The sequence below is a fragment of the Coffea eugenioides genome, chromosome 7 (assembly GCF_003713205.1).
Source record: "Coffea eugenioides isolate CCC68of chromosome 7, Ceug_1.0, whole genome shotgun sequence".
NCBI lineage: Eukaryota > Viridiplantae > Streptophyta > Magnoliopsida > Gentianales > Rubiaceae > Coffea > Coffea eugenioides.
In genome coordinates, this window is record NC_040041.1 from 3604536 (window position 1) to 3616311 (window position 11776).

Below are 11776 nucleotides of genomic sequence, written 5' to 3' on the forward strand. Positions count from 1 at the left end.
TTAAGGAATGTAGTAATCTTTCAAATTGTCTAAAATACCCTTATTAAATATCTTGTTATTAATACATTGTTATTAAATACTAACCCACTACATTGAATACATTGAGTTTTTCCAATACATAGATAAATGAAAAGTCTATCTTTGTTATTTATTGGCACTATTGGCGGTAACTGATATTTATTGGCACCATTAGCTGTAACTGATATTAATTGGCACTCTTCGTGATTAACATAAGGGTATTTTAGGAAATTATTAATCTAAATTTATGTTTCCAACCAAATTAATTACACTTTCTTAATCTGTGTGAAAAAAAACCAAGACTAACAAAACGGGACGGAGGGAGTATAAAAACAAAAAATTCAGAAGGGAAGGGGGGATGTGCTTCTCATAGAGGTGGCAATTTGTCCCAAATCCCAATGGGTTACCCATGCCTATGAGGACTTTGGGCGGTATGGTACTAGAATTTGATATTGGGTTTAAGATGGGACAAATTTCAATTGTACCCATTAATTGATGGGAAATTTTGGGAAATACTTGGGTACCTATTGGGCTCAAATAGCAAGGGCTCCGTTTGGATTAGTTATTTTTTGGGGTGTTTTTGAAATTTTTTTGTAGCAGTGTATATGAAAAATTTTTACTATAAAATTTTTTTGAAATATTTGATATACTAATATGGATGGGATGTTTTTTGAGTTATTATATATTCCTGTAACATTGTATTTGAAAAAATTATTTTTTGAAAAAATAGCCAATCCAAACGGAGTCTTAGATTCAAAAATTATCTTTAACAATTTTTATAATCATACCAGCCAATATAATCTAGCAGTCTTCCTAGTCATTGTCCACAAAAATTTCCAGCATTTCAGTCAGTTTAGACCTGTCATCCTTGGACAATGATGAACATAAATATTCAACACCCTAAGTGCCTTGGTTATCTTGATATATGTTGGAATATGACTGTATATCTATCTTTTCCTTTATTGTTAATCCAATTTTTTGTGGGAATCCTGAGTATAAACTATAAAGCACTTGCATGTTTATTTAATAAAACTAAAAGAAATTTAATAAATAAAAATTATTAAAGTTATATAAAAAATTTAAAATGAATTAAAGGAAAAAAATATGTAGAAAATAGATTTGGGTATTGGGCGGGATCAATCTAAACCCATTCCAAAGTGATCCCGTCCAAGTTAGTCCCAAAACACATATGGATAAGATTGGGTCCAAACCCATATGACTAGATTCCATCTCAAACCCAAGCAAATCCCGTCCATCCCGCCCATTTTGCCACCTCTAGCTTCTCATAATATAATCGGGTCACAGTCCAGGAATATTGCCAAAATTTCCCTCAATTCAATGAATTTAAGATGACACTAGTTGTTTGGATAGGAGTTTATTTGAATGATTTATTTGAGATAATTACGATAGTACTTTTTGTGATGTGATGTATGTGAAATAAAAAGATGATTGAAAAGATAAAAAAAGTGATTGAAATTTGTGAAACAAATTATTTTATTTCAAAATATTTCAATCCAAACACATAGCGAGTTTCATCATCGAGAAGGGTAGTAATATCAATAAATTAATGAAGCTTTTCGTTTTAAGAGAGTATTTCAAACAAAAAAAAAAAGAAAATATAAACCATTCAAGTAGTTGAGCAAAAGAAGTAATCCATACGAACATGAGAAGGGATCATTAAGAACGGGGATAACTTTTGAGAAACTTGGTTGACATCAAAACGTTTCAACAAATTAAGAAACTGAGCTCCTTGTTTGGTTTAACGCCAACCTTCAAATTAATTGAAAACATTCTTATCAAATATATTTCATTAAAATATATTTCAAATATCATAATTTTAAAATTTTAAAATTTTAAAATTAACTAAGAAATATAAATAAATATAAAAGAGGATTAAATGCGAAACATGAGCTTTTTCACAAAGCTGCGTCTAACTCTATATTTGATGAAGTTGAGAAAGGCTAATCGGTCACAGAGACAGGAAAACAACAAGCAGTAGCGTCACATCTCATTCTCATCTCGACGGCTGTTGCAAAAAGTATGGATGCCACCTGTTAACGAGCACTGTGCCCACATTACAGCTGGAACTCGGAACATGCGCTACGGTTGCGGTACTTCTATCATGCGCACAACCGTTTATATCGTTGCCCAGAGTACATATATATATAATTATGTTTTTTTTTTATTGTGACACCTTTGTCATATGATACATGTAAAATAAAAATATGATTCCCCCTTAAAAATCTCTAATATCTTTTTTCTCCCCTTGAAATAATTTCTTTTTCAATGGACCTCCGATCATCATTAAATGGTGTAAATTTCATTAATAATGATATAAGTAACTATACAATTAAATGGTGTAAATTTCATTAATAATGATATAAGTAATTATACAATTAAAGGAAAACTGACCTAATTTCAAGATATACTACTATCTAAACACACTTTTTGAAATCAGGTGAGAAATAGGATACCCTGATTTCAAGAACTCAAGGTAAGCATTAGTTTACAGTAGCTATTGAAATGGTAATTTTTTTTTTCCGACAACGATAATATATATATAAAATAATTTATTCTATTATATAAAAAAAAAGAGTTTAATTTATATAATTTAATTTATCCTATCATACAGGAAGAAAGACTAAAGGCATAAAAATTTGACTCGATCAAAGGAATCCCTTTTGGTAGCCCGTCAGTGGCTGAAATGGTGGTTGAATCGCAATTTAAAAAAAGGTCTATAGATTGTGCTGAAAAGCACGAAACGCACCAATGCAGTTACTAGAAAAACCATGGCCAGCACAGTTTATTTAGGTCACGGCAATAGGGTGTGGTCCACAAGAAATAGGGAAAAAGGAATGGGGTTGAATTAGTGCTGATCATGATAGCTAACTCAATACCCTCATATGATATTTTGGCTCATTGTAGTTTTTTGTCTTTGTCTTGTACGTTTAGAGTGGGAAATTGAATGCTACATGTGCAGTTTGGCCAATACTAGTCAAACCTTGACATATTGCCTACGAGCAAAGGAAATTTTACAACATGATTACTATTCTGCATCATCGCTAATAAGATTCAGAAATTTTGAAGACTTCCATTGTCCTGAATAATATAATGGCCCTGTTTGGCAAACTCATTAGTTTTTTCTACATATTTTTTAACAATTTTAACTACAGTAATTCTAAAAAAACCCCTCAAAGTTTCTAAAATACATACTTCAAAATATCTAAAAACACAAAAAAAAATTTATCTTATTCCTTCACCACCTCAATCTATCACCACCTCCACCACCGCCCGACACCTTTTTCAGCACCGGAAGAAGTAGAGTTTTTTTTTTTTTTTTCCTTTCCTCCCTCTCCTTCTTTCCTCTTTCCTCCCCTGCCACCTCTCTTTCCCCTCCTTCTCCCACCACCCTTCCCCCCCCCAGCCCTCCCCCTCTCCCTGTCACACGACCAGCAAAGGGCCACCTCTCTTTCTCCATCCCTCTCCCGCCTCCCTCCCCCCCTCCTTCCCTAGTCGCGTGACTAGCAAGGGAAGGGTGGCAGAGGAGAGGGGAGGGGAAGCAGAGGAGAAATAAAGAAAAAAAATTTCGATCGGCACCAGCAACTAGTGAGTGGTGAGATGAGGGAGAAGAAGAGGGGAGGAAAGAAAAAGAAAACGAAAATGAAAGAAAGAAAAAGAAAAAGAAAAGAAAAAAAGTTTTATATATTAAATATTTTTTCTACAAATTTTATAATAAATTATAATAAAATTTTAAACAAACATAAAAAATACTCATTTGCCAAACGAAGTAGTTCTAACCAATTCAAAGGTTAGTCAAAATGATAACAACTTTTTCTTTTATTTTAAGCATGGTTTCCTCCGAAGGCTAGGTGGAACGTGCAATTACTATTTGAAAGTTGGTACAGGCGTCTAAGGATTAGAGGATGGATAGGTGTCTGGTAAGCATCAGCTAACAAATCTAAATTATATCAAAATTACTATATAAATATATACCATCATAATTACTTCGCTTCTTGTATTTGGACAATTTTATAATTAACAAAACGGGTTCATTTGGATTGATCATTTTTTCAAAAATAAATTTTTTAAATATAAAACTACAGTAATATATAAATAAAAATAACGCAAGAAACATCTCATCCATATAATATATCAAATATTTCAAAAAATAAAAAAATTTCATATACACTACTACAGTAAATAATTATTCCAAAAACATTTGTAACACTTTTCATATTGGAATAATTACTGTAACATTTTTTGTGATGTGATGTATGTGAGATAAAAAGGTGAATTGGAAAATATGTTTATGAAGCAAGCAAATTGAAAAAATTTGCTATCTAAACATATTTCAAAAATATCTTAAAAAACAGATAATCCAAACGAGCGTTAACATCTCACGCATTCTCACCGATTGTCCAATGAGCACCTACTAGTTAAATCATCTTCTGCAACTGTCCTGAATTAAGTAGTTACTACTATTTAGGCAAGTAATTAAAGAAAATACTAACAAAGTATTGAAGTCAAATATATTCTTCTACGGGAGTGGGAGTCCGTGACCATTTTCTATCCGCCTCCTAGAGGCTAGACCCCTACCGTCTCAAACTCTCAAGTCTCAATTAATCATCATTACTGCTACCATAGAAGAAGTCAAGGGCATTGTAGTCATTTCACATGACCGCAACCTACGCTAGCTTGTCCGTCTGGCACTGGCAGGGGCAAAGGAGTAATAGAAATCACAGCCGAGCAACAATAGTGATTGAAGAGAGACAGAGAGAGACTAGGCTGTGGAGTCGGGAGAGAGTAGCGGTCTTTCTCTTCTTCACAGTTCACAGCACAAACCTTCCCAGCCAGCGGACAAACTTCACCGAAGCCGTGAGAGTGAGAGGAACAAGAGGTATCCCATCTGGGCTCTTTCTTTAGGAGTAATTCAGAAACCTTTGAAGCAATGCACGTAAATTACACAGTTCCATATCTTTTTTGCTCTGCAAATCTCTTCATTTTTTGATTTTTTTTCTTGAAACATTCTGCATTAATTATGTTTGTTGAGCTATCCCATTTCGGAATTTTCTGAAAAAATACAAAATGTTTTCCCATTAATTAAGGTACCCACGTGGACTAATTGATAATTTGATACTCGCATCATTTTACACGGTAGTACTACTACAAGAGCCACAATGGAATGCACCGAAGCAAAATTCAATGTATGAAACTTTGTATCTTTATTACTTTAATGTATGCATGTATCTCTTGTTAGTCCACTGATTTGCTTCTTCTTCCCTTTTTTTTTTTTTTTTTTTTTTTGATTTCTTGTGGGCTTTTATCAAGTGCTGATTATTTTTTACAGGTGATAACTGAGATGCTCGGGGTGAAGAGAAGTCAGTAGAGAGCTAAGTTAACAGCGGTTTTCAGTGACTTTCAAGTATGCTTATTGGGGTTTCAATGTCTTTTTTTTCTGGTGGTTCTCAATTGATTTCTTACTTGAAAAGATGAGTCAAAATGAAATTTTTCTTTAGTTTCGCACTTCTTTCTCCTTTTTCTCTTTCTCTTTGTCGTAAAGAAAGTTAGAAGCGTAAAGGAATGCATTGGATAATCTGTGAGATCTCGTTGACTGATAACTGAATATTCCACTGCAGCTGAAACCCCCCCCCCCCCCCCCCCCCCAAAAACAACACACAAAAAAAACCAAAAAAAGAAGGAAAAGAAATTAAAAATTCAGTCTTGTTGGGATCAATTCTGAAGATTTGGACCTGAATTTTCATATGAAAGATCTGTAGGTGGTGTTCTTATTTTTGTGCTACTATTTTTGTGCACAATTTAAATTTTTCTGATAAATAGGAATTATAGATTTTAGTGCTTTACTGATTGTATTGTATCAAATTTTCAGCTAAGTGACTTGTGGGAAGTAAGGAGGTGATTTTCGAGTGGTTTATCAACACTGGATTTGTCTAATGTGAGACTAAAATCAAGCAGGGTTGAAGTATAATAATAACAAAGAGAGTATAAAATGTCTACGTGGGAACATTTTGGGGAAATTGCAAATGTTGCTCAGCTCACTGGTGTTGATGCGGTGAGGCTGATTGGGATGATAGTGCAGGCCGCTAATACAGCTCGGATGCACAAGAAAAATTGCAGGCAGTTTGCAATGCATCTGAAGTTGATTGGGAATTTGTTAGAGCAGCTAAAGATTTCTGAGCTTAAGAAGTATCCAGAAACACGAGAGCCATTGGAACAGCTAGAGGATGCTTTGAGGAGATCGTACATTTTGGTGAATAGTTGCCAGGATAGGAGCTACTTATACCTTTTGGCCATGGGGTGGAACATTGTGTACCAATTCAGGAAGGCCCAAACCGAGATTGACCGATACTTGAAGATCATTCCTCTAATCACTCTTGTTGATAATGCTAGGGTTCGGGTAAATATTTATATCTTTTTTCTTGATGTTGCATCCCAGGTTTCAGCCATTAGCTTGATTACCAACATATTGATATTTTTGTTCCTATCCATGTTGTATTATGATTGTGGTCTATCTTTCCTCTTTCTTTTGCAGATTTGCTTCCAGATCATGTTCAAATTATTTAGCCTTTCTTGCATTTCTTTGAGGAAGGGATTGATTACAGAATTGTATATATATTTTTTAAATTTAAAAACATGCCGTGAAAAAATTGGGGCTTCCTTCATGTTGGTTTACTAGCTAACTGCTATTCACATTCACTCTTGTGCTACTTTATCATCCTTGACCTCTCTAAATTTAGTGCTTTTATTATTTTTCAGAAAGCAGTAGATTTTGCTCCCCAGAATTAGTTGCACTGAATTTGGGAAAATCAGAATTAATTTCTCTAGTGACTAGCTGTGATTGATGATGAGATTTGGACTTTGATATTTCCTGTGCGTGCCAAAAGTGTATACAAACCCAAACGTGTTGTAACACAATGCCAACATAGTTGACCAGATGCCAAAATGTTGATGTTAGGATAAAGAGAAATAGTTATTGACCTGTGAGAAGTTCTTGAAGATATGTGGAACACATTGGGCATATACACACACACACACATGCACATGGGCATGCAATGCGCGCGCGCGCACACACAAATGGGTTGGTTTAGGCTGCTTATCATGACTACTCAACAAACTGTTGAGAAAAAGGAAAAGAGATTAGTTTATGCACTTTGTGCCCTCCCGCTATCATTTAAAGTAATATAGTTGATTCTGATGGCAACTTGGATTCCATTTACTGATGTAAACCTGGCAACTTAAAATGCTCTAAAAGTAGCTAAGACTTTGGACCTATCGTCTTCTGAATATCCTTGAGGTTACCTGCTTAATAATTAATAATTTTTACTGGACTTATTTCACGCATCTGTACATCTGTTGTAGACTTTATCTTTCATTCTCCACTTGTCAGGAGAGGTTGGAAATCATTGATAGGGATCAACGTGAATACACATTGGATGATGAGGATAGGAAGGTGCAAAATGTGATTATGAGTCGAGATCCTTCTGTAAAGGACACAGTAGTTTTGAAGAAAACCCTTTCCTGTTCCTATCCAAATTTGCCATTTACTGAGGCAATTAAGAAAGAAAATGAAAAACTTCAACTAGAACTTCAAAGATCCCAAGCTAATTATGATGTGAACCAGTGCGAAATGATTCAACATCTTCTTGAGGTTACTGAAGCTGTTGCTGCAACCTCTGTGCCAGAGAAGGTTTCACCCAAGAAGACGTCAAAGGAAATGGATCACAGTTTCTCAGATCTCAATAATGATAATGAACATTATGGTGAAAGATATACTAAGAGTGTCGACAAACACCCACCTTCAAGGTTGGTTCTTCCTCCACTCCCAATACTCTGTTCTGTTTGTTGTGGTAGCCAAATATTTTTCTAGGGTGTTTGAGCTGATTTAAAAATTCACCCATTGACCTTTGCATGCTAATGTGATGCGTACTTCAAGTTTATAATTTATAACATTTAATATAGCTGACTGATTTGTTTACGATTTAAAATATTTAAGATATCCGACTGGTCCTTGCAGATGGTATAACCTCCTTGAAGGACGGAAATATTGTAATGGCTTCATTAGGTTTCAACAGATGTTCCTACTGTAGAAAGACATTATGCACCTACTCTGAAATTTCATATTGTCTTGTTTCTTTTACTGCTCGTGGTAAACTGTAGTTATGTATCTATCTTTCTTGCAGAAATACTTCATCAGTTTCCTCCAAACATGATTTACTAGATTCCCAAGGATCACATCAACATGAAGAATGGCATTCGGACTTACTTGGCTGCTGTTCAGAACCTCTTCTATGTATGTCATAATATTGCTTAGTATTCTTTGCAAGGCATCTGAATGGTTTCCCTCTTTTGCTATTATGAGCTCCTTATTGCTTACGTGAAGAACAGCAGTTCTGTTTTGATTGAAAACTCCCTCTATCTGCTTCTTGAAGTGAGGAGAAAATTTGATGAAATTTTCTGTTTGCCACCTGTATCTAAATTTAATACATGGGTCTAAAGCATGTATTATACGAATATCTTCTGGAATATATTGACAATTTAAGCGACAAAAACTGATAAATGAGCAGTGGCAGAGAGACTAATTTTTACTTTCTTCATTCTTCATCTTTTGAGGTTATTTTTGTTGCTTGCTTACAAGGACATGAGACTACCATTTTTAAGATTTCCATCAATAGAAGTATAAATTTTCATTCTGTTCATTTGACTGGGATTGTTTGGAAAATGTCATTCTTGTTATTTTCTTTTGATTTGTTATCTTTGCTAAGCAGAACTTTTCCTATTTGAGGAGAATATGAAATTCTGATGATGAATTAATGGCGAAATAAAGTCTGTTCCTTGCAAAATCTGCTATTGCTTTAGACCATGGATTTCATTTGATGCCTTTGGTTTTAGTTATTATTTTCTTGGCATGTAGATGCTTTGAACGCCATCCTCACAAGGACAGCCAGGCTCATAATGGCAACAAATTTCATGGTCTTAAAGAGGATATTTGAGCTAGGGTCATTCAACTGTACATTGTCTCAACATGTTATGCACTGCAAAAAATGCTTATGAACTTACACTCTCTGCAGGCATAAAAACTTTCTTCTTTCCTTGTTGGACATTTTCAAGAGTTGCAACTGTGGCAACTAGCAGGCACGTGTGTAAGTGACTCTGTTACTTCCCAGATTTTAATTCATCATATTTGTTGCTGGACTTTCTCCCTTAAAAGTTCTCAAATGTGTGAATTGTCTTAGCATAAAATCTAATGCAATTGGCTACTGGATTTGATCAATGGTAACTTCTTGTAAATATTTCTGGAATGTGGTCTTGGTAGTTGTTCTAGGATGCTTGTTGATGAAGGGGTTGTTCTCCAATAAGCTTGTACCAATTGTGTGTGTTCTGCTGAACTAACAGGTTGTTCTCTTTGAAATTCTACTAATAACTTATCTTGCCCTTAGTATTAGATATTAGCAGCAGTTGTTTACTTAGATACCTCAATCATAGGTGAATTAATGACTGAGGGCTAAGTGGGTCATCTGTTTGAGTTCCGAATTTGAAAAAGTAGTATCCTGTATAAAATTATTTGAAGAATAAGTAGGAGTCCGGCTCTATGTTTGGTTACTACTCGATGCTGACAGGTAATTTGGTTTATGTTATGTGCAGCTTCATCAGAAGCCTGCAATGAGATGATGGCTTATTCCTTGATATTGTCCTGCTGTTGCTATACTTGTTGCATCAGGCAAAAACTTCGGAAACAGTTAAACATTGCGGTGAGTCCCCAATGCCCTGCAGCTACATAAATCTTCTTCTCAGCACCTACTTCAGATTCAGCCCCCTTGCTGTTGGAAGTCAAGCCAGAATTGAAATAAAGAAAAGAAATGCAGTGCTTATCCTTGTTGTAGTGGCGAATGATCTTTGTGAAACTTTTATTGTACATACATGAAAGAAGATGAAACTGATGGATGAACCTCATGCTCCACCTAATGAATGAACATGACCAAAAAGTCCGTCAAGTAACAGGATCAAGCGTTTTAACTCAACTGTGGCATTTTGCTTTGTCTTTGTATTTCCTGGAACTTATGGGTACCCTAAATCTTATAATTCCTTAATTGCAGGGTGGTTTATGTGATGATTTTCTTTCGCACTTAATGTGCTGTTGCTGCGCCCTTGTCCAAGAATATCGAGAAGTGAAGATTCGCGGTATACATGGTAAGCCTGTTATCAAAAGCCTAGTCCTATGTGGATGGCATAGCTCATATACAGACCAATATTTGTTTTGAATGTTCTCTGCATGAAAAACAAGAGTTTGTCATTAATCAGATAAACATGATGCTCATTAGGTTTGAGACCTTCCAAGCAACAAACCAAGATTCTCACTGGTTTCTCTTAATTCCTCCTCCCACGTTTCTCAGCTGAATCCTATAACAAAGCACTCTATGTCACCTGACTTGGTAGACAAGAAACAACTTGGATATGAAATACCAAATAAATACTCAATGCATAAACAAGTACCAATATTTGATTAAAACAAAACACTTCAAGATTAAAAATAGGAAAGTTCAACTTTTCCTGTTTTTTGGATTAATTGTGTCAACACTGGGGGCTATGAACTTTCTTAGTTGCAAATTTCATGCAACCCGCCAGATTGCACCTGGTCATATATGTGAAAATAGAAATGAAAGAATGAGCTGGGGAATTTGTGGCAGAGCAACGCAATCTCATTTTGTTCAGTGATACTTTGTTCGACTTGTCGAGTTAATTCATTTAAGATTGAAGTTATGGTTGAACTACTGATAAAATGCATTTAGCATTCTTGTTGCATTTTCCAATTATATCCGATGACAGATATTTTGATGACACAATGATGTACAGGTTTTGAGAAGACGAAAACAAGTCCTCCAGCATCCCAATACATGGAATCCTAAGTGATATGACAGAAGATGATGGTTGGTCCCTTGGAGATTAAACATATAGAGGTTTTATGTAGGGGTAATGGCCGGTCACCATTGTTTCATACCACCAAAGATTGTGACTCTGAGTCATTAACCTACCTTTCTGTAATCAGATTTCGACATTTTACTGGTTGTAGCATGTGCATGGTAGTGGTTGCTTTATGTGGTATATTTTGATCAACTCGATTTTGTATCTTTCTCTATCTCTTTAGTAACTGTGTTCATTTGCCCCGATACTTAATTGTGCATTTCTTCATGTCTTTTCTTGGCCGTTGTACACCTGAATTTCTCTCCTTCAACAAAGAGGGGCAGGGATTTTTTGGTTGGCATTCAAGGCAATCTGCATATCTTTAAAAGGTTTCGTGCTTGTACTTATTCACAGTTCGTAGATCATCTGGGTTTGGCCTACAGGAGTGGAGTATTTGTCTACAAACATCTTTTGTTTTCCCTCTTTAGCCAGTCAAAACCATTTACCAGATGGTTTAACCTTTACAATGAAAACATTTTCATAAATAAAGAAAATCCTAGAAAAACAATTTGATTCTCCTACTACATTTTCATCAATAATTACCTTCTGTACAGCAGCAGAAGTAATTGCAAATGAACAAAGGGTAAATTTAAGATTACTACAAATCATGTTCCTAATCCTACCTTGGAAAACAAATGTTCCTAATCCGCCATGGGAATTTTGTATCGATTATAGAATGTATGTCTTGTATGGAAACAATTTGATGATAGAATCAATGAGAACACCCCTTCCAAGCGATCACGGTCACTTGCGTTGGCTATAACTGATACCGTCTTGACTG

General features: G+C 35.1%; 1 protein-coding gene across 2 annotated transcripts; it reads left to right on the forward strand.

Annotated features, from left to right (window-relative positions):
• The first annotated feature begins 4692 nt into the window (after positions 1-4692).
• Positions 4693-11244, forward strand: LOC113778652 (protein MID1-COMPLEMENTING ACTIVITY 1). 2 transcript variants are annotated; one of them, XM_027324126.1, is made up of 10 exons: positions 4693-4915; positions 5124-5222; positions 5366-5440; positions 5906-6433; positions 7424-7839; positions 8217-8326; positions 9105-9176; positions 9679-9785; positions 10131-10224; positions 10888-11244. In XM_027324126.1, exons 4-10 carry the CDS (start codon positions 6026-6028, stop codon positions 10938-10940), a joined length of 1260 nt encoding a protein of 419 aa, XP_027179927.1. In that variant the 5' UTR covers positions 4693-4915; positions 5124-5222; positions 5366-5440; positions 5906-6025; the 3' UTR covers positions 10941-11244. The 2 variants fall into 2 exon arrangements, with proteins under 2 accessions (XP_027179927.1, XP_027179926.1); XM_027324125.1 differs by lacking the exon at positions 5124-5222.
• The last annotated feature ends 532 nt before the right edge of the window (positions 11245-11776 follow it).

Coding starts and splice junctions, on each gene's coding strand:
- LOC113778652 (XM_027324126.1), top strand. CDS start 6,026: ATGTCTACGTGGGAACATTTTGGGGAAATTGCAAATGTTGCTCAGCTC. Junction 6,434..7,423: donor TTGATAATGCTAGGGTTCGG/GTAAATATTTAT, acceptor TCCACTTGTCAG/GAGAGGTTGGAAATCATTGA. Junction 7,840..8,216: donor GACAAACACCCACCTTCAAG/GTTGGTTCTTCC, acceptor TCTTTCTTGCAG/AAATACTTCATCAGTTTCCT.